At 41.3% G+C, this 22,526-nt stretch overlaps 3 protein-coding genes across 6 annotated transcripts; 2 read left to right on the top strand and 1 right to left on the bottom strand.

Annotated features, from left to right (window-relative positions):
* Positions 1-235: 235 nt before the first annotated feature.
* On the top strand, positions 236-2,437 carry bcas2 (BCAS2 pre-mRNA processing factor). The gene is made up of 7 exons (XM_061267843.1): positions 236-442; positions 1,117-1,209; positions 1,295-1,365; positions 1,468-1,629; positions 1,722-1,772; positions 1,852-1,932; positions 2,011-2,437. The coding sequence occupies exons 1-7, from the start codon at positions 350-352 to the stop codon at positions 2,135-2,137; spliced, it is 678 nt and encodes a 225-aa protein (XP_061123827.1). The 5' UTR covers positions 236-349; the 3' UTR covers positions 2,138-2,437.
* Positions 1,776-8,178, bottom strand: otud3 (OTU deubiquitinase 3). 3 transcript variants are annotated; one of them, XM_061267788.1, is made up of 6 exons: positions 8,031-8,178; positions 6,802-7,027; positions 6,277-6,425; positions 5,807-5,919; positions 5,569-5,691; positions 1,776-4,968 (listed from the first exon to the last, which is right to left on the bottom strand). In XM_061267788.1, the coding sequence occupies exons 2-6, from the start codon at positions 7,011-7,013 to the stop codon at positions 4,813-4,815; spliced, it is 753 nt and encodes a 250-aa protein (XP_061123772.1). In that variant the 5' UTR covers positions 7,014-7,027; positions 8,031-8,178; the 3' UTR covers positions 1,776-4,812. The 3 variants fall into 3 exon arrangements, with proteins under 3 accessions (XP_061123772.1, XP_061123763.1, XP_061123781.1); XM_061267779.1 differs by lacking the exon at positions 8,031-8,178 and adding an exon at positions 7,664-7,812; XM_061267797.1 differs by lacking the exon at positions 8,031-8,178 and adding an exon at positions 6,494-6,614 and having other exon boundaries at positions 6,802-6,942.
* Positions 8,179-9,520: 1,342 nt separating this feature from the next.
* tmem240a (transmembrane protein 240a) lies at positions 9,521-21,487 on the top strand. Of its 2 annotated transcripts, XM_061273024.1 has the most exons (4): positions 9,521-9,697; positions 10,056-10,162; positions 15,946-16,154; positions 20,382-21,487. In XM_061273024.1, the coding sequence occupies exons 1-4, from the start codon at positions 9,641-9,643 to the stop codon at positions 20,534-20,536; spliced, it is 528 nt and encodes a 175-aa protein (XP_061129008.1). In that variant the 5' UTR covers positions 9,521-9,640; the 3' UTR covers positions 20,537-21,487. The 2 variants fall into 2 exon arrangements, 1 of the variants encoding a protein (XP_061129008.1); XR_009713777.1 differs by lacking the exons at positions 9,521-9,697; positions 10,056-10,162; positions 15,946-16,154 and adding an exon at positions 18,492-18,929 and having other exon boundaries at positions 20,382-20,522.
* Positions 21,488-22,526: the final 1,039 nt, after the last annotated feature.

Raw genomic sequence — 22,526 nt, 5'->3', positions numbered from 1 at the left:
TCCTGCCACTGTTGGTACGACCATGCGTTATCATTCCTAATGTCTGGAAAATCTATTAAGGTTTAATAGGAAAGATATAATTACTCCGTATGTAAGGTAAGCGTATTTCCGCATTTTATTTTGTTCCAGCCATTAAATTACAGAAAGCAGATACTATGTTATGCTAAGTGGTAGGTCCACACCTTTGTGTTTTCTGTACAATAGGCGGCGGTATGAACCGAAGATATCTAATCGAGCGGTAAATTAAAAGACGACGAAGAAGAACAAACCGGAAATACACTCACGTCAAGAAAAGCGGCGCACTTTATCAAAAGATTCTTATTGTTTATTGAGCAATTGTGTCTTTAACATGTCTGGGACTGCCTCAGTTGCCGGTGAAGTGTTTGTTGATGCATTACCTTATTTTGATCAAGGTTACGATGCCGCCGGTGTCAGAGAAGCTGTGAGTAAAATTTACTGTAAACGGAGACCAACTATGCTAAAGCTGTGCATGTGCTAAGATTCGATCATGCCCAGTAGTTTAGTATAAAACCAATATTGTTTTGTGTTTTTATCAGCGAGACCAATATAACTGAAAAGTGTTTGAAAAAGAAACACGTTTTTTAAGTTTTGTCAATATATACAATATAAATACTTTTAAAAATGGACAATCATTACACTTTGTTTAAAACTCAAAACAACTGAATTTTCCGTGATTTGGTTTTTGAGAAAATGATTAAAGCTGAGACCTTGAGGCATCGCAATTGTGAGTACCGAATTATAAAGCGACATCACACCGAAAAAAGTGCACGATTTCACAAGCTGAGTAAGCAATACAGTTAATGAATGAATTCGGAATTATTTTAAAAAATCGCAGAATATTATCATCATGCATCGTACAATTTGGAAGTAACTTCAGCATGACATCAAATACCTAAAAAAATAAACCCACCTTTCAACAATTTTGGGGGGTTAAAGTTATTCCATTGGTACCTGCAGAAAGGTACTGCGTTAAATAAAAAACGAGCCAAATAAGGGGTTTCCTCTGTATATCTAAATATAGATTTGGAAAACTTATTTTTATCCACCCACAGCAAATGTTTCTGAGGGGCTGTGTTTGTGATCTGTGTTTCTCAGGCTGCAGCATTGGTGGAAGAGGAGACCAGAAGATATAGACCAACCAAGAACTACCTGAGCTATCTGCCCACTCCAGACTTTTCTGCTTTCGAGGTAACAAAACACCCGAGGGCCCGAAAATTGTCTTAAAAGCTCCTGCAGTGACAAAAGTAAAAACCTTGCCTCTCGTCACCCCCAGACAGAAATTATGAAGAATGAATTTGATCGCCTCGCAGCGCGACAACCCATGGAGCTCCTGAGCATGAAGAGGTGGGTTTTGCACTGTTGTGGAAATAAAAATATTCTGATCAAGAATTTCTGAAAAAAATCTTTGAAGACAAAACTTAATGTGATGTCGACATTCCTCTGAAGGTACGAGCTGCCAGCACCTTCTGCAGGTCAGAAGAATGACATTACGGCTTGGCAGGAGTGTGTAAACAACTCCATGGCTCAGCTGGAGCATCAGGCAGTTCGTATCGAGAACTTGGAGCTCATGTCGCAATACGGAACCAATGCATGGAAAGTCTACAATGAGTACGTGATGGTCACCGCTCTCTATTGACAGCTTTGAACTTTGAGCTAAAAGTGGTTAACCAGGACTTTCCTTATTCTTCCTCCTCCTTCAGTAACCTGGCTTTCATGATCGAGATAGCACAAAAGGAACTTCAGAAATTCAGGTGAACAGTCGCCTGAAAAGGTTTTTATTCAATGAAGGCATACATTTTTATCAGTTCATTTCACTTCTGTCACACATAGGAAACAAATTCAAGCTTTGAATTGGCAGCGGAAAAATGACCAGTTAGTCGGAGGAGCCAAACTGCGAGAGCTGGAGTCAAAGTATGTGACGCATTTGAGTGAAATTCATTTGTTTGTATCTTAGTTGGCTAAGATTTGACATATCTTGTCCCTCAACAGCTGGGTCTCGTTGGTCAGCAAGAACTATGAGATCGAGCGGGCCATCGTACATCTAGAAAATGAAATCGGTCAGCTCAGGCAGCAGCAGGGGGAAGAGAACAAGGAGAACATTAGACAAGATTTCTGACGTCCTCACGCAATGACCTTCAAATGTGTTAATTGTTTGTCCGATTTGTCACATTTTTTTTTACAATGACCAAATCAAACTGGAATAAAGCAAACATTTGGACAGGTGAATCCTTCTCAAGAACAGACCGAGGAGAGAAGTTTACAATGGTGGATGACTTCATATTTCCAGTCAAGAGCAGATCTGAATGATGACACTGGGCCGGATTGATCATTTCTTGTCACTTTGCCTTTCACTAGCAGCTCTTTTCAACAGTTTTATTTTATGGCATTTTAATAAAGTCAACATTTATTTCCTAAAGTGGTCATTTTTCTTATAACTGTTTCATGTGTTTTAAAAAAGCCAGTGGAAGCTGTCCAATTAAGCACATTTGATTCTATTTTTGGCCAAAACAATTTTTTGTTTTTCAAGCTAAAAGATACAATGACAAAGTTTGGACATTGTGTAAAGCTAATCAAGACTGCACACCATGACTAAACTGGTGTTATCCTCATTTAATCAATACTCATTAACCAACATTGTGATTAAAAAACAACCCATTTAGTTGTTGGGTTTTTTAAACCATTTTTTGAAACCTGTCCTTTTTAAAAGTATTTCACAGCCCATAATTCACTTCTACAACATTCCTAGGAAGTCACAATGTCCCTTCACCACTAAGCAATTCTTAGAACATTGGTGATCCCTGGTCTAGGATATCAATGTACCGCATTTTATATATTCCATTTCCTGACATTCCATATTGTCTTGATGTATTTGACCTTAACCAGACTCCACTTGCTATTCTTGGTCAGTGTTCCTTGCTGGTGTCCAATTAGATTAGCTGAGTGGGGCAACACGGTTTAATATCATCTCCCAGTCCAATGACTCTTATCTCCAATGACATGAAACTGGCATGGTTCTGCTAAGAGTCAATAGTTTCTAATTAGGTTATGTTTCTGGAATAATGGGCTAAGTGAGTTATGATGCTTCATCTCAAGGGGGTTCCACGTCCTCCGTTCCATTACACTTGACAACCATAGAGTTACAGTCCCTCAACCCCTATTTTGGGCTGGTAGGCCTAATGCAACAACAACAACAAAACGACAAATCAATGCTTCTGAAACTTGTCTAAAAATAAAAAACCCAAAATATAAATATTTGTTTGATCATTGTATCGATTGCTCTTCATAAATGTTGTAATGTCCTGATAGCAAAAAGGTCCCTCACTCCCGCTTTATATAATCTTGAAAATGAATCATTTTCTCCAGAGCCAAAGGCACTGCATGGTAAACCACCCATCAACTCACAGATTGTGCTAACATGCGTGTTACTGTATCTTAAATTATTCAGTGAAGCAATTATGTCCCAGTAAAGGAACATTCCAAACTGTTTCTATGCATATTGCAGTGGCATACAAGTGGATGTCCTTGGAGGGAAAACCCCCACACATTTTTACCATTGAGATCCCCTTTTTAGAATATAGCAGGAACAATGTGTGCATAAAGTAGAGACAATTTTACCAACAATTAGAAAGGTCATGATAGCTTAACTGTAAAAGTTGTGGATTTATTCATCCCAAAATTTGAATTTATAGCCCAATATCCAAAGCCTTTTGTGAGTTGTGTATTTTACCTCTACCACCAAGAAAGAAGAAAATAATTCTACCAAAAAAATGCACTTTATGTTAAAAGGTAGTAATTCCACAGCACCTCATCAGTCCACATCAAGTCTACATCAGTTCTCTATGAACCAGAATGTAGGCTGCAAACTAAACGCAAAACATAATTAATCCACCTTGTTAGAGAAAAGATTTACTTTGGTTAACGAGATTCATTTTGTCTTCTTGTGTATGTAACAATTGTTTGTCGTTTTGTATTTAAGACAATAAGAATAAGTAAATGGCCTGGGACACCTCCACCCTCAAAAAAACAAAAACAAAGATACATGCCCATCACACCACTGCGAAAACTATAAAGCCTGGCCGCTTCATAATTCCCTAACATAGTGGCAGATGAACTAACTACAAAAAACAATACAATTACTAGAATGTATCCTGATAGAACATTTAATACCGTCATTTAGTGTCTCTTTTGTTGACCAACCTGGGCAGTAGTCTGCACTTTCTTCTTAAGAATGCCACTGCAGAGTATTAAATAATGGGCAAACACTCATGGATCCCCCACCCCACCCCCCTTATTTTACAACTTTTTTGGCAACCATTTGTTCATGCTCAGTTGTGTTGCTATAAACTTGGATGACGTAAAATTAAATACTATTGGATAAATAAATAATGTCTGACTATACATGAATACGTATATCATCTGCATTTAGATTATGAGTCCTCATAAATGGGGTGTATAACGGTTTGTGGTATGTTTCCTGCTCTTATTCCTTTGGTCAGATGGAACAAACAATGCATCTGGAGAACCAAAGTGAATTCAGTCTTCAGCAAATAATCGAGAAAAACATGTTTCAAGAAATAATCGTATGTGTGCACACACAAACTTAATGTTTGTAAAAATCAGGTCTTGGCACAAACACAAGAATACTCAAAGATGAGGTTTGTCCCACAGTGTCTTTTCCACGCTCCATATTTGCAGGCACTCTTACTGTCACCTTGGGGGACTCTTCATCAAATTTGACTGTGCAAAGTTCTTTTGAGAAAACACTATTCACCAGCAGTTCTTTCTTTGGTCTCATATACTGAGCGTGTTTAGAGCTGGTATTAAAGTGACAGCCTCTGGTAGTTTCTGGTTCTGTTCGCGTCTGTTGAGGACTTTGAGTCTATTTCGTTCCTCTTGACGCTGCTTCTTCTTGTGTCTTTTGTCCTCTTTTCTCTGCTTGTTGGACACCTGAGAATGAAAATATCTCATCAACCGGTTGTGATTTAAAAAAAAAAAATTAACTCAACATCAAGAATAAATGTTAAGACACAAAGCGATTGCTGATTATAATTTGCTGTTGCCCAGTGCTATGGTCCTCTTTGTTTGAAGTGCTTTGCTGCCATCTACACACAATTACAAACCCATTTTATGGGGCGGCCAATTATTTTCAGATTTTTGCAGATGAGCTGGATCGCTCACCCTTGCGCATAGTGAGGGTTCACTCTAACCAGGCCTTTGCTGGCCCAATCTGATGGGAGAACTCTGGTTACCCTTTGCATTACTGTGGTTGTTAAAATGTTGAAATATAATTTATTTTGACAATACATTTCATGCGCTTTCGTTATCATTTGCATAAAATGAATGCTGCATCTCAGAGAACAAATTGAGTATTAGATATTTCAAATGACTAAAAGCAGTATGGAAACTGGATGATAAAACATCTGTTGTTTTTTTATTGTGTAGCAATTCAGAAATATTGAAAATCAAACTGCTCGTGTGGCTTTGCAGGGTTATGAGCTGTAAATTCCTTTACTCTAGTACACTTTGTTCATGGCGTCCAAGATATACCTGAAAGCGTATCTGACCACAAGACTCTGTGTTCTCATCGATGCGCCTCACGCTGTCGTAATGATCCCCATAGCGGTATGCGATGTGTAGTTCTCTACACATCTGCTTCTCTGTACCGTTTATCTGCCAGCCAAAAAAAACGAGGTAAATCAAGAGAGAAGACAGTCTTTGCATAACATGTGGTTGCATGCAGTTGAAAAAAAAAATGTTTTTTTTTAAAAAACAGTCCTGCCCTCACCTCCCAAAGTGGTGTGTTCAGCTGATGGATGACCACTTTCACCTGCTGACTGCGAGCAAAAGCCACGATAGCGTCATTGCCTGCAAATGTTCCAGGCTGTGCCAGGTTGGATACTATGCGTGAAAGGAAAAGGGATATACATTTTGTCTCGTCACAAATGCAACGTTTCCCAAAGTTTGGCTTGGGAACCACAATTGCTTATGCGTTAGTTTTTATCTAAGTATACATACTATACAAACTATTTTCCCCGATCATGACACAAGCGCACAATGACTTGTCAAAAGGCTTTTTGCTTCAATCATTTATTTTATTTTGTCTTACTTATCATTGCTCTATGTTGACGTGATGCTGATGTGATCTATTTTAGTAAGCTTGGGTCTCCGAGGAACAAAATATCTAATTTGGGTTTTGTACCAAATATGAGTCACAGTCAAATGTTCTGGGTTGGAATAACAGGGTTATTTTCTTACAGTGCTCCAGGAAGGGGATATCGTCCTCTACAAAGGGTTCAAAGTCTTGTCGATGGGACATCATGTAGTCGACAGTCTCCTGACGTAGCTCCAGGTGAGATCGAGAATGACCTTCTAACTGGTCTCCGAGAGCTCTGAACAAACAATTTCTGCAGGGAACATTTTAGGGCGAAAAAGCTAAACAGTCAGACAAATGAATTTTGAAAAGTACATGTACCTGAAAAATCTACTGAAGTGCAAAACGCTCCCACCACTGTTGAGCAGAAAGAGCTGGAGAGGATGTGGCGAAGGACTACAAACCCCCAAGATCCCCCTCCCGGACCCACAGCTGTGGTGTCCTTGAACAAAACAAAGACACCCTGAACTGCTCCCAAAGTCACGTCACCCAATGCTCCAGTGTAGGCCACTATCGATGTGAGTTTGTTCAATATGGTGATGGGAATTTGACACATCACAAGACAAATTTCATGAATAGGCATGTGTTCATAAAAATAAGGACATTTCTTTGTCACTTCCGCAACTTACCCATCACCAGGGATTTCTCTCAGCATCAGCCCCATTGCCTGCAGCTGAGTGGAGAAACTGAGAAACTCTGCTGCTGCTTCATCATTGCCATCCTGAGGACGATTCTTACGGGCCTTGGCGAGAGCCCGGCGCGCTGACCGCTCGTCTCTCTTTCGTTCCAGTTCATTTCTCTTGTTGCTCCGTGAAGGCTTGGCTATGTGTTTTGTTGACATGTTCCGTGACAGCTCTGCAAAACCAGTCACAGAATTATGGAAATCAAGGTGGGGCCACAATGAAAACAAGCTGATTGCTGAGACAAAATCTAAAACAAATGACATAAATCTGTATCTATAAAATAATCGATTGTAGTTTTTACTTAACTTCTTGAAAACAATCTTGGAAAACATATTCAAAAGGGAAATACAAATACAATATAAAATCAACTATTGAATGCACAAGAGTAAAACAAAACAGTAAAATATATATTTTTTAAATTAATCAATCTAGCTTTATTTATAGAAGTTAATACATGTGGTGAGATGGTTTGCTTCAGTTTATTCCTTCAATAATACAACAAAAAGACATTTGAGGAAAGGAAAAAGTATACTTCTTATTAGTTCAATTGTAATGTTTTGTAACAAGCCAAACAATTATTTAACTGCACGTACATTTTGTTCAATAACTATGAGCCCCATAAGGTTCAATAGTAAAAGGAAACTCATCATGTTTGGCAAAGTCATGCGTTCAATCGGATCAACTTTAACAGCTATGCTAGCAAGTAGCATTTCAGGGCTAGTAATTACGTAACAAATCATTGAAAAGCAAACTTGTTCCGAAAGACAAACAAATGGAGGATTAGATACAGTTTGTAATAGTTACTTACTTTAACACGATTTAGTTGTCAAACGTGTTTGCATTTAAAGAGTAAGATTCTTATTGTCTAGCTACGTCACTCGAAATGTTGGAAGTAATTCCGCATACGTCACCCGGAAGTAAAGCAAACCCAATTCGCTTTCATTCCAAGGTAAAAATAAATAAATAAAAATCTTGTAGTGTCGTCAAATTCAACAAAAGTCCCTTTTTGATACTAATTTATCAATACAATGCGCTAAGTACATTTCACTGCCACTTTTGTTATATCAGGTGTTACAATTACATTCATTATAATATTCAAATTGTGCAGACACTGAATAAAGAAGGAGAGTCCTGTTTAGCTATTATTTTAACTCAGAAAGAAAACAACAGCCCACCTTCTGTTCTCAGCTCTTAGCAAATCTACTCGTCACCTTCTCCTCCTGATGACTCCACACTGTTGGAGAATGTGATGTGGAGGAGGCGTGGGCTGAGACGCAATAGACCTAATGTTTACTAAATCAAATTCACAGTGAGGCAAGGGCATAAAAATTGCATCAGTAGAAGCATGCGGTACATACTTGCACAGCTCCACCGCTTGGTGGGTGTTCTAAAGGAGCATTTCGTAGTTTCAAGGCCATGCATGTCATCAGCATTGGCCACCTAGGTTGAACAGAAGAGCAGTCAACCGAATGCGAGTGACCCATCTTTACATTTGTATCAATGTATGTATAGCACATTGAGTAAACTAAAAAAAGAGTGAACAGATTGGACTGCCAATAAATGTCAACAAAGAATAAGAGAATGGAGACTTGCGAGTGATTCAGGAATGATTCAGGACAGTCTAAAATGCTTCACGCATAGAAGCTCATTGCCACTTAATGTCAGCAAATTATGACCAATTGTTATCAAAATTCACATGGCCATCTCTACTCATGCCCACTTCAACGTTTGACAATATAACACTCGCCACAATATTGTTTTTCAACAATAAGACCTTTTCTCCCCGAGATGTTCACTAATCAGATGTTTTCTATTGTTACAGCCAGAGTTTTGATGACCCCACCACCATCCTTCCATTTTTTAAAAGAGTGAATAGTCCGATCCATGTCAAATATGCAAACGCAACTGCCCACGGGCTGTAGTTTGAACACCCGTGTCTTGGCGCTAAACCCAATTAAAAAATGCAGACATTTTGCACTGAGCAAGTGTACCATTATAATGAAGTGAATGTCCTGCCCCCCTCCTCCTCTCCCCCTCCCTCCTTCCTCCCTCCTTCCTCCCTCCTTCCTCCCTCCATCCCTCCCTCCCCACCACACCGCCGCCCACTACCATGCAGTGGCGCGCGCGCACCGTCGTGGGAGTGGGTGCTGGTCTTGGTCTGAGCTGCTGCTGCTGCCGGGGGTCCAGGATGGGTTAGTCTCGTCATGTGCGTGTGGCTCCGGGCGTCGATACAGCTTGATTCGAACCAGGACTTGGGGCGCAGCGTGAGTCAAACCAGCTCGCAGATTGAGACTCCCATGTCGGCTGAGAGAAGAGTCGTCGGTGCGCATCTTTGACACATCCATCCGGAGGAAAGTCATCGTTTTGGCCCCATGGAGGACAGACTTTGCCGGTACTGAGGTGGAATATCCCGGGCCGAGGGAGAACGGATAGCGAAGCACCCCCTTTTTGCGAGGATACCTTTTCATTTTCTCCATTTGATTTTCAAGATGGATTGAGAAAAGACCGGATCCTTTTGCATTCTTAATTAGGAGGCAACCGCATACGAGACACCGGGGAGGGGGTGTCGTTGGACGGCGAGGGCCCACTGCTGCTTGCCGTATAGAACGGAAGAGGACACCGGAGGAGGAAAGAAGGGAGGGTGGGAGGGGTACCCCGGGTAGCCTACACCGGGAGCCAGGGGCTGGCTGTGAAGCGGCTCCATGAGGAGGGAGAGCCCTGCAGAGCCCAGCCGGAGTAGAGAGAGAGAGAGGACGAGTGGTGGCGGGCCAGTTGGGAAGTTTGGATGCATATGATCACAACCACCATGATTTTTATGATTCTGGGTGCTTCAGTTGTTATGGTAAGACTACACCCTACACATGCCTCCCATGGATGGTGGTGGTGGTGGTGGTGGTGGTGGTAGTGTTCTACGAAATTGAGTTGAATCAAATACAACCTTACAGCCGCTCAATTTAAGTTTGCCTGCCTTTATGATCACCTTCCTTCATAAATAAATAATCCATTTTCATCCATGCCCCCCCCCTCCCCTCCACATTCTCCCCATCCTCCTGCTCATCTTAGAATCTGGAGGGTCTTCTCTCTCTTTTTAACCTCTCCCCGTGAGGGTTATTTTCGGCTAATATTCATCTGCAAGATAATTTAGATCTTTTTACCCCCCTTCTCGTCATGTCCCAGCTCACTGGCATGTGTGTTTTCAGGCGATCGCCTGTTTAATGGACATGAACGCACTACTGGATCGCTTTCACAACTACATCCTGCCACATCTACGAGGGGAGGACCGCGTCTGTCACTGCAACTGTGGGAGGTAATAAACGCCGTCGTGTGTGTGCGTGCGCGCGGGCGTGCGTGCGCGCGATGCTCTTTTTCATGCTTTACCCGTCGATTTGTTATGAGGAGGCCCGGGGTAGGCCCGGGAGGGGGGGTTTGGGTGCGATGGAGCTCCGCAAAGCTGTCTACTGCCTGCGCGTATTCCAACACAGAAAGCATGTACTGCTGGCCGAGGCGTGTTTTGCATGCGTCGACTGTATACGCCTTTGCTGCATGCAGTCTTGCCAAGGTGTGTGTCGGAGGCGCCATAAATAGGTGATGGAGTGTGAGCTTCAAGTGCACATGCACTCTATACGGGCCTCAAAAATAAAGCTCGCTACATTATAGGGTGGTGGATGTGGTTGATGATGTGCTGAAAGAGAGTGAAATGTTGAGTGTTTTGGTGGGGGTAGCAGCAGCAATCAAGTCATCCATGTATTCATTAAGATGCAGAAGAATGCATTTCTATTAACTGGAAGGATGTCAGATACTGCAGGGCAGACATTGTCCTCTTTTCTGCACTGTTGCATCCATTCACACTGAATTTGAAATTAAAACATCAGGCTGCGTCTATAGTATTATAGTACTTCCTACAGCATTAAGTGCTCTAATTTGAATCGACGCAAGTGCTGTGTGGAAAAACAATATGCTTTAACACATATAATAATGCTGTTAATTTAACATCATGTTTACAATGATTGGGGTTTTCAACAGCATTGCATCACAAAGCTGTTGAGCCCTCAATTGCAATATTTTGACCTACTTAGGTAGGTCATTTTTATTTATGTAGCATTTTTCTCAGAGATAAAATTTACAGTGCCTGGCATGTGCATAGAATACAGAAGTTTGTTGAACACTCAAAACAAATCTTTGGATACGTTGGATGTGCTTAATTCAGACAAGTACATATTGCACATGATCAAGACGTCTTAAATGAACATAATATGAATATTGTTTTAGGAAAAGAGTAGAAAATTACACCAATTTACCACATATTATTCACGTGCAACCAAAAGTTGAGTGTGCCCTTTTATCTCAGTGACACCTTTTTCATAGGCTTGTTTTCATCTCAAACTTTGTTGCCTAGTGATTGTTTGTTTTGACTACATCCATCCATCCATCCATCCATTTTCTGAACCGCTTAGTCCCCACGGGGGTCGCGGGCGCGCTGGAGCCTATCCCAGCCGTCATCGGGCAGTAGGCGGGGGACACCCTGAACCGGTTGCCAGCCAATCGCATGGCACACAGAGACAAACAACCATTTGCACTCACACTCATACCTAGGGACAATTTGGAGTCTTCAATCGGCCTACCAAGCATGTTTTTGGGATGCGGGAGGAAACCGGAGTGCCCGGAGAAAACCCACGCGGGCCCGGGGAGAACATGCAAACTCCACACAGGGAGGGCCGGAGATGGAATCAAACCCGCACTCTCCTAACTGTGAGGCGGACGTGCTACCCAGTGCGCCACCGAGCCGCCTTGACTACAGATGATCAAATCAAGTAGACAAGCAATTGGATAAATGATGAATCTCATCTGTTGAGGGAAAAAATGCTGCAGTCTCTGTCCCCATCTGTAATTTGATACTATATAAGAGTAATGCACCGGAGGATGTATAGAAAATCAGAAATAGGAGACTTTTGAAGTGTCAATCTTTTGTTACGCACTCGTGGGAACATCCCACGTCATCTCAATGAATAAAACTTCAAATTGATACAATTAATATTCTTCATTCATTAAAAATTTTCAGGGGTAACAGCCTGGTGCTGAGGGGGGTGTTTGACAGATAATTGACACCTCATCAGTCATGCCTTCCTTCTCCAATTGCAGGGCTCCAGACTGTCCCTAAATGGTTGCATTTTGCCCCTAAAATAATCAAAACATTAGTCTGCCCCCACACTTTGCTGGAGGTCTAATATGTTGTAATAAACAAGAACAACAAACAATCTTATCCATGTTTGTTGTTGACTTTCGCCTCGAACGCTTTGAGATCGCAACTGGGAAAATCCGAGTGGGATAAGTCTGACCTCTGACCTTCTTCGAATGCACATAATGGAATAAAAAAGTTAATCTGGGGTCCTGAATTGGTTGTTTTTCCTTGTGCGTGGTGATTTTAGAAAACAAAACTATTCCTTAGTGCTAACACTCCAGTGCACTCTAACTATGAGAGCACTACTGCCACCTAGTGCAGTAGATGTGTAATTACATTTTAAAGAAAGCCGAAAAAACGTTTCCTGGGGTCGGACGCACGCCTGCGGCATTGTGGGCACGCCTCACCATTTGAGAAGGACTAGGCTAGGTCAACATTTATGCCAAAGAGTAGGTGTGCTGTAAACGAAATAAAGCTAAAGTTGGGAAAAAAACATTTCATCTCACTTTTTAAACCTTTTTCTTTTCAAAATCGCACAAATGCAAGAAGTTAATCACAGGAAAACAAACAATCAACAGTGCACCCTGACATTAAAAAGAAGTGACGCTGAAACCTTTACTGCTTTAGAAACCAGTTTGCTTACTTCACTTAACATCCCATGCACATTCTTTTTATTCACCCCTTGTGGATGCTGCTTTTTTTCACAATAGGCTGTGCACAAAAAATAAATAAAACCCAACCGAAAGGGGGCATTCTTCTTCAGAGGTTCCTTTTACACACAATAGATTACTTATACTGCAAACTACAACCACTGATAAATTAACAGTGTCAATTAAAGTTGAGTATTAATTAGGGATGCACCGAAATAAAAATTCTTGGCCGAAACCGAAAACCAAAAATGAGGAAACCAAGGCCGAAAACCGAAACACCGAAAGAAATGTCAGTTATTAGAACCACAGCATTTATGGCTACATGTGTACTAACCTCACTAAAATCAAGGCATTGCAATAAACCAGTTACAAAAGTATGAAAATATTTATTTAGCACTGACAACAATGCACAATATAAATTAAAATTCAAAAATAAAATAAAATAAAAAGTTTAACTTGACCCAACTCATGTGTACATTAAATAATAATTTACAGGCTTATAACTGACTGTGGGCGGCTCGGTGGCGCACTTGGGTAGCACGTCCGCGTCACAGTTAGGAGGGTGCGGGTTCGATTCCACCTCCGGCCCTCCCTGTGTGGAGTTTGCATGTTCTCCCCGGGCCCGCGTGGGTTTTCTCCGGGCACTCCGGTTTCCTCCCACATCCCAAAGACATGCTTGGTAGGCCGATTGAACACTCCAAATTGTCCCTAGGTGTGAGTGCGAGTGCAAATGGTTGTTTGTCTCTGTGTGCCCTGCGATTGGCTGGCAACCGGTTCAGGGTGTCCCCCGCCTACTGCCCGGTGACGGCTGGGATAGGCTCCAGCACGCCCGCGACCCCAGTGGGGACTAAGCGGTACAGAAAATGGATGGATGGATGGATAACTGACTGTAAAATTAAATATGTTCTCTTATAAAAACACAAAGAGAACTTTCTTGCCTTTTCAAAAACGTCCCCCACAGACGGAGTGGGCGTGCTCGGTGTCAGTTTCCTTTTCTGTGTCGCCTTCTTCTCATATTCAGAATGGCGATCGGGATGTTTGGATTTCAGGTGATGAATTAAACCCGACATGGAGAAACTTTTTGCAGATGCACCCCTTTCAGCATTGCATGTTTTGCAAATCGCTATCCGTGGGTCTTTCTCTGAGATAGTGAAATCAGTCCACACCGCAGACTTATCCCGTTTTCCCGCGTGCTGGCTGCGCTGTTTGCTCACGTCATCACAAGTTTCGGCCGTGTTGTTTCGGTGATTTAGGTCTTTCGGCCAAAAACCGAAAATGCACTTTTGTGTCATTTTCGGCCGAAAATTTTCGGTGGCCGAATTTTCGGTGCATCCCTAGTATTAATCACTTACATGACTGGAGTACACACATGAACGCCTGCTCCATCGATATTCGGTCAGTTTGTCTGGCGCGTGACTCGTGCAGATGTACGCTGGTCCACCTGATGAGTGTGGACGAGTCACGGTGCCCACACACTTCACCTTGTCAGCCTGGAGGACACAGTCAGTGTCATTTCACTTGGCAACCTACACTGCTCTGTTATGAGATGGAACCTGGCATACATTGGCTGCCATTCAGTTTTCCTTAAAATATTCTATTAAAATTGTATACAATAAGAGTATTGTTTTAAAAGTGTTACCAAATATCAGAATAAGATAACAAGATAACATTTTGTGTACATATTTTAAATTTCAATACGTATTCTGTTTTAACTTTATTAGAGAAATCAGAATAACACATTTGTTAACATATAAAAAAAATATTCAACACCAGTACAGTCTTAATACCACACTTGAATATATTTTCATATCACAGTACTACATGTCAAGATGCATTTTCATTTCAATCAGATTCTCAGTGCGAAACTGAATGACAATGATGTCAATCCATGGTATACCAAACTATGTGGAAATATGTTTTGATGTTTATGGACCGTGGTGGCGCTTCCTACCAAGAGAATGAACCGTTTGATCTACAGGAATAAGATTTCCAATTTGTATGCTGTATATGCAATTAAAATGGGAATCAACAGCTGACTACGGAAGTAGCAGCTGAATAATGATCAAAAGTTGAAGCGAGAGCCACACATGAAAGAATTAGGAGGAAGAAACTATCAAAGACTCAAAATAAGTTTATCAAACACAATAAGACTCTAGAGACTCCAAGGCAACTAGGGAAGAGGAAACCTGGAGTGACAGAGGGATGACATTGGGAGAACACGAGGGAATACAAGGAGGTCCACAGTGACAGTAAGAAGAAAAGTTTCTAATTTGGATTTAGTAAGTTCAGTGCCGTGGTTGAGTGGTTAGTCTGTCTTCCTCACTGTCACAGAAGTTTTGTATTTGAATCCACCCCGTGCTACATACAGTAGGTTTGGGGACCTTGTCGATTTCTCAGTAGCATCAGCTAAGTATAAACTTTATTTTTGTGTCAGTGAGGTTTCTGTGTTTGTATCTCAGCTCTTGTTAGGTTCATTGAGGACACTGGTCCACTGGTGTGAATGTCAAAGTCAAAGTCAGCTTTATTGTCAATCTCTCCATATGTCACAACACACAAAGAGACCGAAATTACGTTTTTCTCTATCCCACGGTGACGAGACACATAACACGATAGACATACAAGTACGCGACACAATATAAAAACAAGAAGGCAAAAATTCAAACAATCAATAGTAAGAGTGATGAATAAATAATAAATAGACAGATAACACAATAAATAAGAGGAGCAAAATGGTGAATGGTTGTCTATATGTGATTGACTGGCTTAGTCTCCAGTTTACCAGTAATTATGGTTTAGGTGTCAAAAAGGTCATAACAACATTATCGACGTCTTAAAGTGGAAGTTAAGTAAAACAAATTCTACTTTAAAGATGGTATTCTGATTAATTTTGCATTTGTGAGAAATTAATCAAGCAGAAAAATTCACAATTTTTTTATTCATCTCAGGGGGCGGTCACTTGCTGTCGAGTGAAAATGACATCAAAGTGCCTAAAGGCTCAAGTTGACAACATCTCTTGGCATGAAGCGGACGAAAATATTTGCACCGTGGCTGTGGTTAGACACTGCAATGTCATTTGGAGTTGACAAAACCTTTGACTTCGACTTCCCTCTAGTTCAAGTTAAGGGGTCATCTTAACATGACAAAAATGGCCGCCCCGAAATGGATAAAAACATTTCTTGACCTGAGTTTCTCTTTAAGCCTCCTGAACAGTCCTCTCCATAGCACACAGTCACTCTAACAGTCGTGTGTCTTTCCTTACAGACATCATGTGCACTATGTCATCCCGTACGATGGGGACCATTCCCTGGTGGACTCCTCAGAGAACTACTTTGTAAGTGACAGTGTGACCAAGCAAGAGATGGACTTAATGCTGGGCCTGCTGCTGGGCTTCTGCATCAGTTGGCTCTTGCTGTGGCTGGATGGCGTCTTGCACTGCGCCGTCAGGGCCTGGAGGTCGAGCCGCTACTACGGTAAGATGCCCTTTGGTTTCAGACCCACTTGGCTCCCACTGCACAGTCTGACTCTGAATACTGAAGATCGAGCTTGAACAGAACACGTCATCCTCACTGGAAAAAGTAAACAAGGCACTTAGTAAAAGAAGTGCAAAAATACAGATAGCACCACTGCTACAATATCAAATTGCATTTGACATGATAGGTCTACGAGCTTAGGTAGAGCTGATCTGAATACCAGTCCGAATTCTTCGAGGTGTGTTGATTTAAAAATGTCAACAGTTAACAATTTGATATGGAGCTCATAAAAAAAAAATCATTGACAGTTAAACACATTTTTTGTACTTAAAAAGAAGCTAAGAATAGACAAGAATGTGATACTGCTGGGATTTGGAAAATCCACCGCTAATTAGACTGCAAGGGTTAAAAATTGGGGAAAGAATGTTGCGACTTGGGTTTACAGTCCCCCCAAAAAATCTGTGAAGTTATCTTGCATCTTTCATTTCCTCAAGTTGATCACTGAACATGTCAGACTAGATATATATTTTTCTTGAAGGGTTGAGTAGATACCGAAACACAGTTAGGGTGCAGACATGCAGAGAAATTTTATCTTGCTGATGATTATCTGCTGTCAAAACAATTGATCATTCATTTGAATAACCTTGTCAGTTCTAATATTGCTCAAATGGCACTTTGTAAGCTCACTCTGGAGCAAGAGCTCTCCATCCATCCATCCATCCATCCATCCATCCATCCATCCATCCATCCATCCATCCATCCATCCATCCATCCATCCATCCATCCATCCATCCATCCATCCATCCATCCATCCATCCCTCCCCTGTAATGCTTATCTTGGAGTCTATCCCAGCTAACTCTAGGTGAAAGGCAGACTCCACTCTGCTGGAAAGGCTGCCAGTCAAACTGAGGGCACAAATAGAGACAGACAATCATTCACACCCACATTCAGGCCGACATGAACCCACGCTGCACACTGAAGTCAAGAGAGTAAAGCCCTTTACTATGAGTGACAGTTCAGTGCCCCATGGGACTAATTGTTTGACCTCAATGTAACTTCCTTGTACTTTCTGTAGTTACAAAACGTACAGCTATGCTTCGAATCAGTCACTGACTTTCATTCATCTGACTTTGGCACGGGCAACGGGGATTCAGTTCCTTCTCAGTGATAAAGCGCATGTGAGCGTGAATGGTTGTGTGTTTCATACATTATGTGCCCTGCAACCACTCCAGGTCGTAGTCTGCCTTTCACCTATAGTCAGTTAGCTTGAGCTCCCCGTGATGTTGAACAGGATAAGCAGTAGAGAAAATACATTGATGGATGTTCCGAATTCTTAAACAGTACAATTGTGGAACCCCATGTGAGGTTGGCCAGCACTAGTTTTTCTGAAGGCCTTGGGCAGAAGAGACTGACATGGCTGCACACAGAAATTAACATTTTATTGGAGGGGAAAAAATCCAACACTCCTTGCCTGATAGAAAAAAAGGGATTTTTCGCTGTCTTGTGGCTTCCATTGATAATTACAAGTCTTCGGGTGGAAGTCAGTTGGATTTTTTTCTAATAATAGCAAGGCTCAGTCTTCACTGTAAATTAATACAACTTTGTGAATTTAGTTTGCACATGTAAGTCATTGCTCCTGATATTTTTTAGGCCATCAAGGAAGGCCTTGCTGCCCCATCTTACTACCATTTTGTGGTACCCTCGTTTGTGTATTTATGTCCTGTAAGTGACCCCAGTCCCAGAATCTGTATCATCATCACTATCTATTTTCATGCCATATGTTTGAATCCAATTAAGCATGATAGTTGAGCTCTTATTTCGTTTTTCCCTTATAGCTGTGCTATAATGTGCTCTCTGATTGCACAATAGCCAGTGAGCTGGATAATAAAACATCCACAATGTTCTTAGGTTTGAACCACCATCTGCTTTCGCATCTAAATATGGAATGCATTCAGTCGTTTGGCACAAACTGGCAGGAAGTTCCACAAAAAAAAAGATGAGTGAGCATTCTGTGCAAGCTAGGGCCTCAGTTCCTCCGTTTTTAAAATTACTGGAAAGGTTGGTGACACTGATTAACCTCCAACTTTGGGGCGGGGCCAAACGAACCTTTTCCATCGGGAATAACAACATTTAAAATATTATGGCTTCCTCCCACATTTCAAAAACATGCATGTACACTCTTAAAAATGCTGGGTTAACAACCCAGTTTGGTTTTAGCCCAAAACAGCTCATTTTTGTTGTTCGGTTGGGTTGTTTTTAGTTCTGCATTTTTAAGGGTGAAGACATTAGGACACTCAGAATCACATGAATCAATGCATGAGTAATGGGAAATTCAAAAACATCCAGATAGTATGAAGAGTGTTCCTTTTTGTGCAGGGCGGGAATGCCCCCTGTGTATAAGCCTTTATGTGTATGTGCGAGACGCTTATGCTGGGTCACACGCATTTAGCCACACAGCGATGAAGTGGAGGTGAGGCCGACAAGAAGAGGAAGGCTTTCAGTGTACGTGTGTTGGTGGAGGTGGAGGGAGGCTCAGGATGAAGGTGCTGTCACAGCCCCACCCCCACTTACACACCCCTCTTTCCTCCACCCAATTCTAAAAATAGAATAAGAGCGAGTGAACAGCTGGAATGGCAAGTGAGGAAGACACACACACACACACACACGCATGCAGACGAACACACACAAACGCTGTGATTGGCTCCGTGCCCCATTTCTTCATTTTCTGTAAACATCTCATAACACCAAGAAGAAAAAAGAACAAGACAATAACGGTAAAGTACTTCCTCTCAACTTAAAATGATAAAAAAAAAATAGTAAATTGAGTTTTCCAAGCCATGCATTGTCATCTTCATGCTTTTATTCAAATGAGGGATCTGTCTTTGTTTGCCCCCGTTTTGCTCCGGATACCCTTCAGAGCAGTCCTTGTGGACAGCATGGCCCATTCACAGCTATAAATAACTCCCCCCTTCTCTCCATCCCGCACACACACTCCATCCTTGCTAAACTTCACCGCTATAGCCTCCGCTTCGCCTCCTCTTGCCACTCATCCTTTAGCTGGGCCATTTGCGGTCTAGGCCCTTCCCTCCTCCTGTCTCCCGGGGCCTCGCTTCACCTCCTTCACTTTAGAACCTGACAAGTGAAAATGTCTGCCCCACTCCTCACCTCACACCTCCAAAATTCATCAGTGTCGGCCCCCGGCCCGTGTGGCCACTGGTCGTTGAGTGTGCGGCTTTTATGCTGGCAAATGGTCTTATCTTTATTGGGCTTTATTTTATCCATTTTGAATTCTGAGATTCAGGGTTTTCCCCAGGCACTACTACTAGATTACCAAATGTCAACTTTTTGTCAAAAATAGCAATAATTCAAGGCATCAACATTTCACTCTACTTCCTTTTTGCTCAGAAATCGTACAGTCAAGGTTCATTTCCTTCATGTGAACACAAAAAAGTTCTTTTGGCTGCCGAGCTGAAATATAATTTCAACCTTCATATCTATGATAGGATATCATCAGAAATAGATCCAAGACGGTGCACCGTGGCAGTGTGAGAAAGCTCCCTTGTACTTCCCAGAATTAAATGTTATTAGAGCGATGATAAAGCTAGGGGGCTAAACGACCTCAGCGACTCCAGTCCAAAGTCTGTGCGAGTGCAATAAGTCATTTTTATGCTGCGCAAATGAGTAAAACTTTCATGTGAGCGATTCTGGGTCATTTTGTGCAAGTAGCCCCTTCCAGCGCACAAAAAGCTGCAAAGAAGAGTAATCAGTGAAAGAACAATCTCACTTTACCCGGAAACACAATCTCACTTTACTCAGAAGCACAGTTTTTGTTGTGAAAGCTCGTGATATGACATGGCATTTTAATGTCCCCGGTACATTTTCAACATTCACTTGCAATTTAAGTTTTAAATTGCGCACTTAAGTTTTGGCCAGTACCAGTTGTACAAAGTAGAATCACAACCACTAGTGATGTTCGATTACCTATTGGACCAAATTCCTTTTTGATCCGATGGTGAGTAAAATTCAAAATTGTCTCGGAACAGCGTTGGATAATCAAAATGTTTTCACACCTGTTGCTGAATCTAAGCACTTATTAATAAATATTACTAGTAGTAATACTATTAAACATGTTACATCAACTTACCAAAGTTTATTTGCATCTTTGATTAGGAAAATTGTTGAGCAGTGTCATGAGAGCATCATATCATCTCTCGTCTCTTCTCTAGATACGCCGTCCTGGTCTTGGCTGCCGCAATTCTGCAACCTTCGAGAGTTGCGTCGTAGGGCCCAGCTCCGACAGTTGGACGACTCCAGTGGCAACATGGTGCACATCAAGCAGAAGCTCTACCACAATGGCCACCCAAGCCCCCGTCACCTCTGACTCAACAACAGAAACACAACCAACCAACCAACCAGTCCAGAATTTCCCCTTTCACCCGCCCCTAAACCTCACGGCAGGTGGCCTCACGGGAATCTCCGCACACCACCCTGATAACATTGCCCTCTAAAAACCCCTAAGAGAACTTTCCTCAGTCAGATGCAGGCTCCCATCAGCCCCAGAGAAAGTCCCAAATGAAGTCAGGTCCAACATTTTGGGAGCAGGAACAACAACAAAAAAACATTTTTAAGGGTGTGTTTTTTTCTTGTATAGAGACATTTTCTGTGTTCATTGTTTAACTTGGCATGCTCTTTTAGAACAGGGTATGACGTGGGCAGTGTTTGCATTTTTATTTTGGGTAGGAGACTTGTTGCTTTGGGGAGGTGTGGGCGGGGGGTGAATGCAATTCCTGGGTGGCCGGGTTTTTGTGATGTTAGATTGCTGCTTGTGTAGATATGTAAAAATATGGGCCAGAGGGGTTAAAAAAAAGGGGAGGGGTGATGACTTGTTCCTCACTAAATGATTGGCTTGGTCGGTCCAGAATTCAGCAATGGAAGAGGAAGCTAAGTCTGTTTTAAAAATGGATGTGAAACCATGTGAAATTCGGCCGAAGAAGAGCCACAGACAAATTAGCTTTATAGTGAATTAACTGAATGTGATATTTTCTTTTTCATGTAAATATTTGAAAGGGAGTGCGCGACAAGGGTTGTGGTATGGGTTCTCTTTGCTTCATATTTTTATTATTTCGGAGAATACACGGAAGTTTTTGGTTTTTATGTATGTAGACCCCTTTTCATTTTCTCACTGTTGTTTACAGGCTGTTGGCCAAGCAGAATTCACAAAGCTCAAGCAGAACTACCCAATATAACCCAAACTAATGAAATAATTCCCGATACCTCCCATGAGGAATAAAAACCCTGTAAAAGAATAAAAGCTCTGTAAAATGTTTTCAAATACATTTAACATATTTGAAGATATTGGAAGGCTTTTTAGCGAATATATTTTTGCGGCTCACACAGAAATGAGTTGACATAAGCAGGATGTGCTTTCACACATTGATCATAGATGTCCACAACGTTTCAAAGACGGAGACAACAGCAAAGACGCAGACGACCTGTTAACAATCGTCTGTTATGCATTACATTTAAAAGACATTTATTTTGACTTTACAGGCACTTTAAGTAGTCATTTGTTTCCCATGTTTCACAACTGATCAATGTGTACACATGGATAAACGCCACACTAAAAGTGTCCAAATTAGTCAATAAATTGACACGTAATTGATCATCAAATTAATTGACTGAGTATTTTAGTAATCAATTATTTGTTTAGCGTCATTGTCAAAATTGATCAAGTGATCTGATTTTCACCTGTCAACAGCAATTATAGAAATTGATGTATTATTGATATAATCAATGATTTCTGTAGTCATTCATGAAAGCAGACTAATTATATTTGGTGTTTAATCAAATTTACTATTCAAAAATATCTGTTTTCAATTTGTATAACAATGACCAAATCAGTAACTGGATCAGTTTCAGAAAGTTTGATGAGTCCAACTTCTATTCTACTTGTGAGATATTGCTCAACAGTTTTTTTTTATCACTAAACAATACAAAATACAAAATAATTGATTAATAAATATTAATCAGGAACAAAAATATTTTTGAAGTACACTTTTATGCAAAATAATATTTGATCAGATTATTGGAATAATCAATGGAATAATTGATTGAATAGATAACCCCCCTCAGAAAAAAAGTTAGGCTTTGAGTCATGACTTCTGTGTCACTGACACTGTAAACTTCACACAACACCTTTGCAGCAGGTAATGTACTATGTGACATCTGTAAAACTGACGTTTACGATCGATAACATGCTGTAAGCATTTCAGCAGTGACCCGAAAGCGCCCGCACACATTTATGTAATCACCTCTCACTTCTGACCATCAGCCATTAAGCGCAGGGAACCCTCACCAGATCCCCGCTCGCC

The sequence above is a fragment of the Syngnathus typhle genome, linkage group LG2 (assembly GCF_033458585.1).
Source record: "Syngnathus typhle isolate RoL2023-S1 ecotype Sweden linkage group LG2, RoL_Styp_1.0, whole genome shotgun sequence".
NCBI lineage: Eukaryota > Metazoa > Chordata > Actinopteri > Syngnathiformes > Syngnathidae > Syngnathus > Syngnathus typhle.
This window is presented reverse-complemented; position numbering and strand designations above follow the sequence as displayed.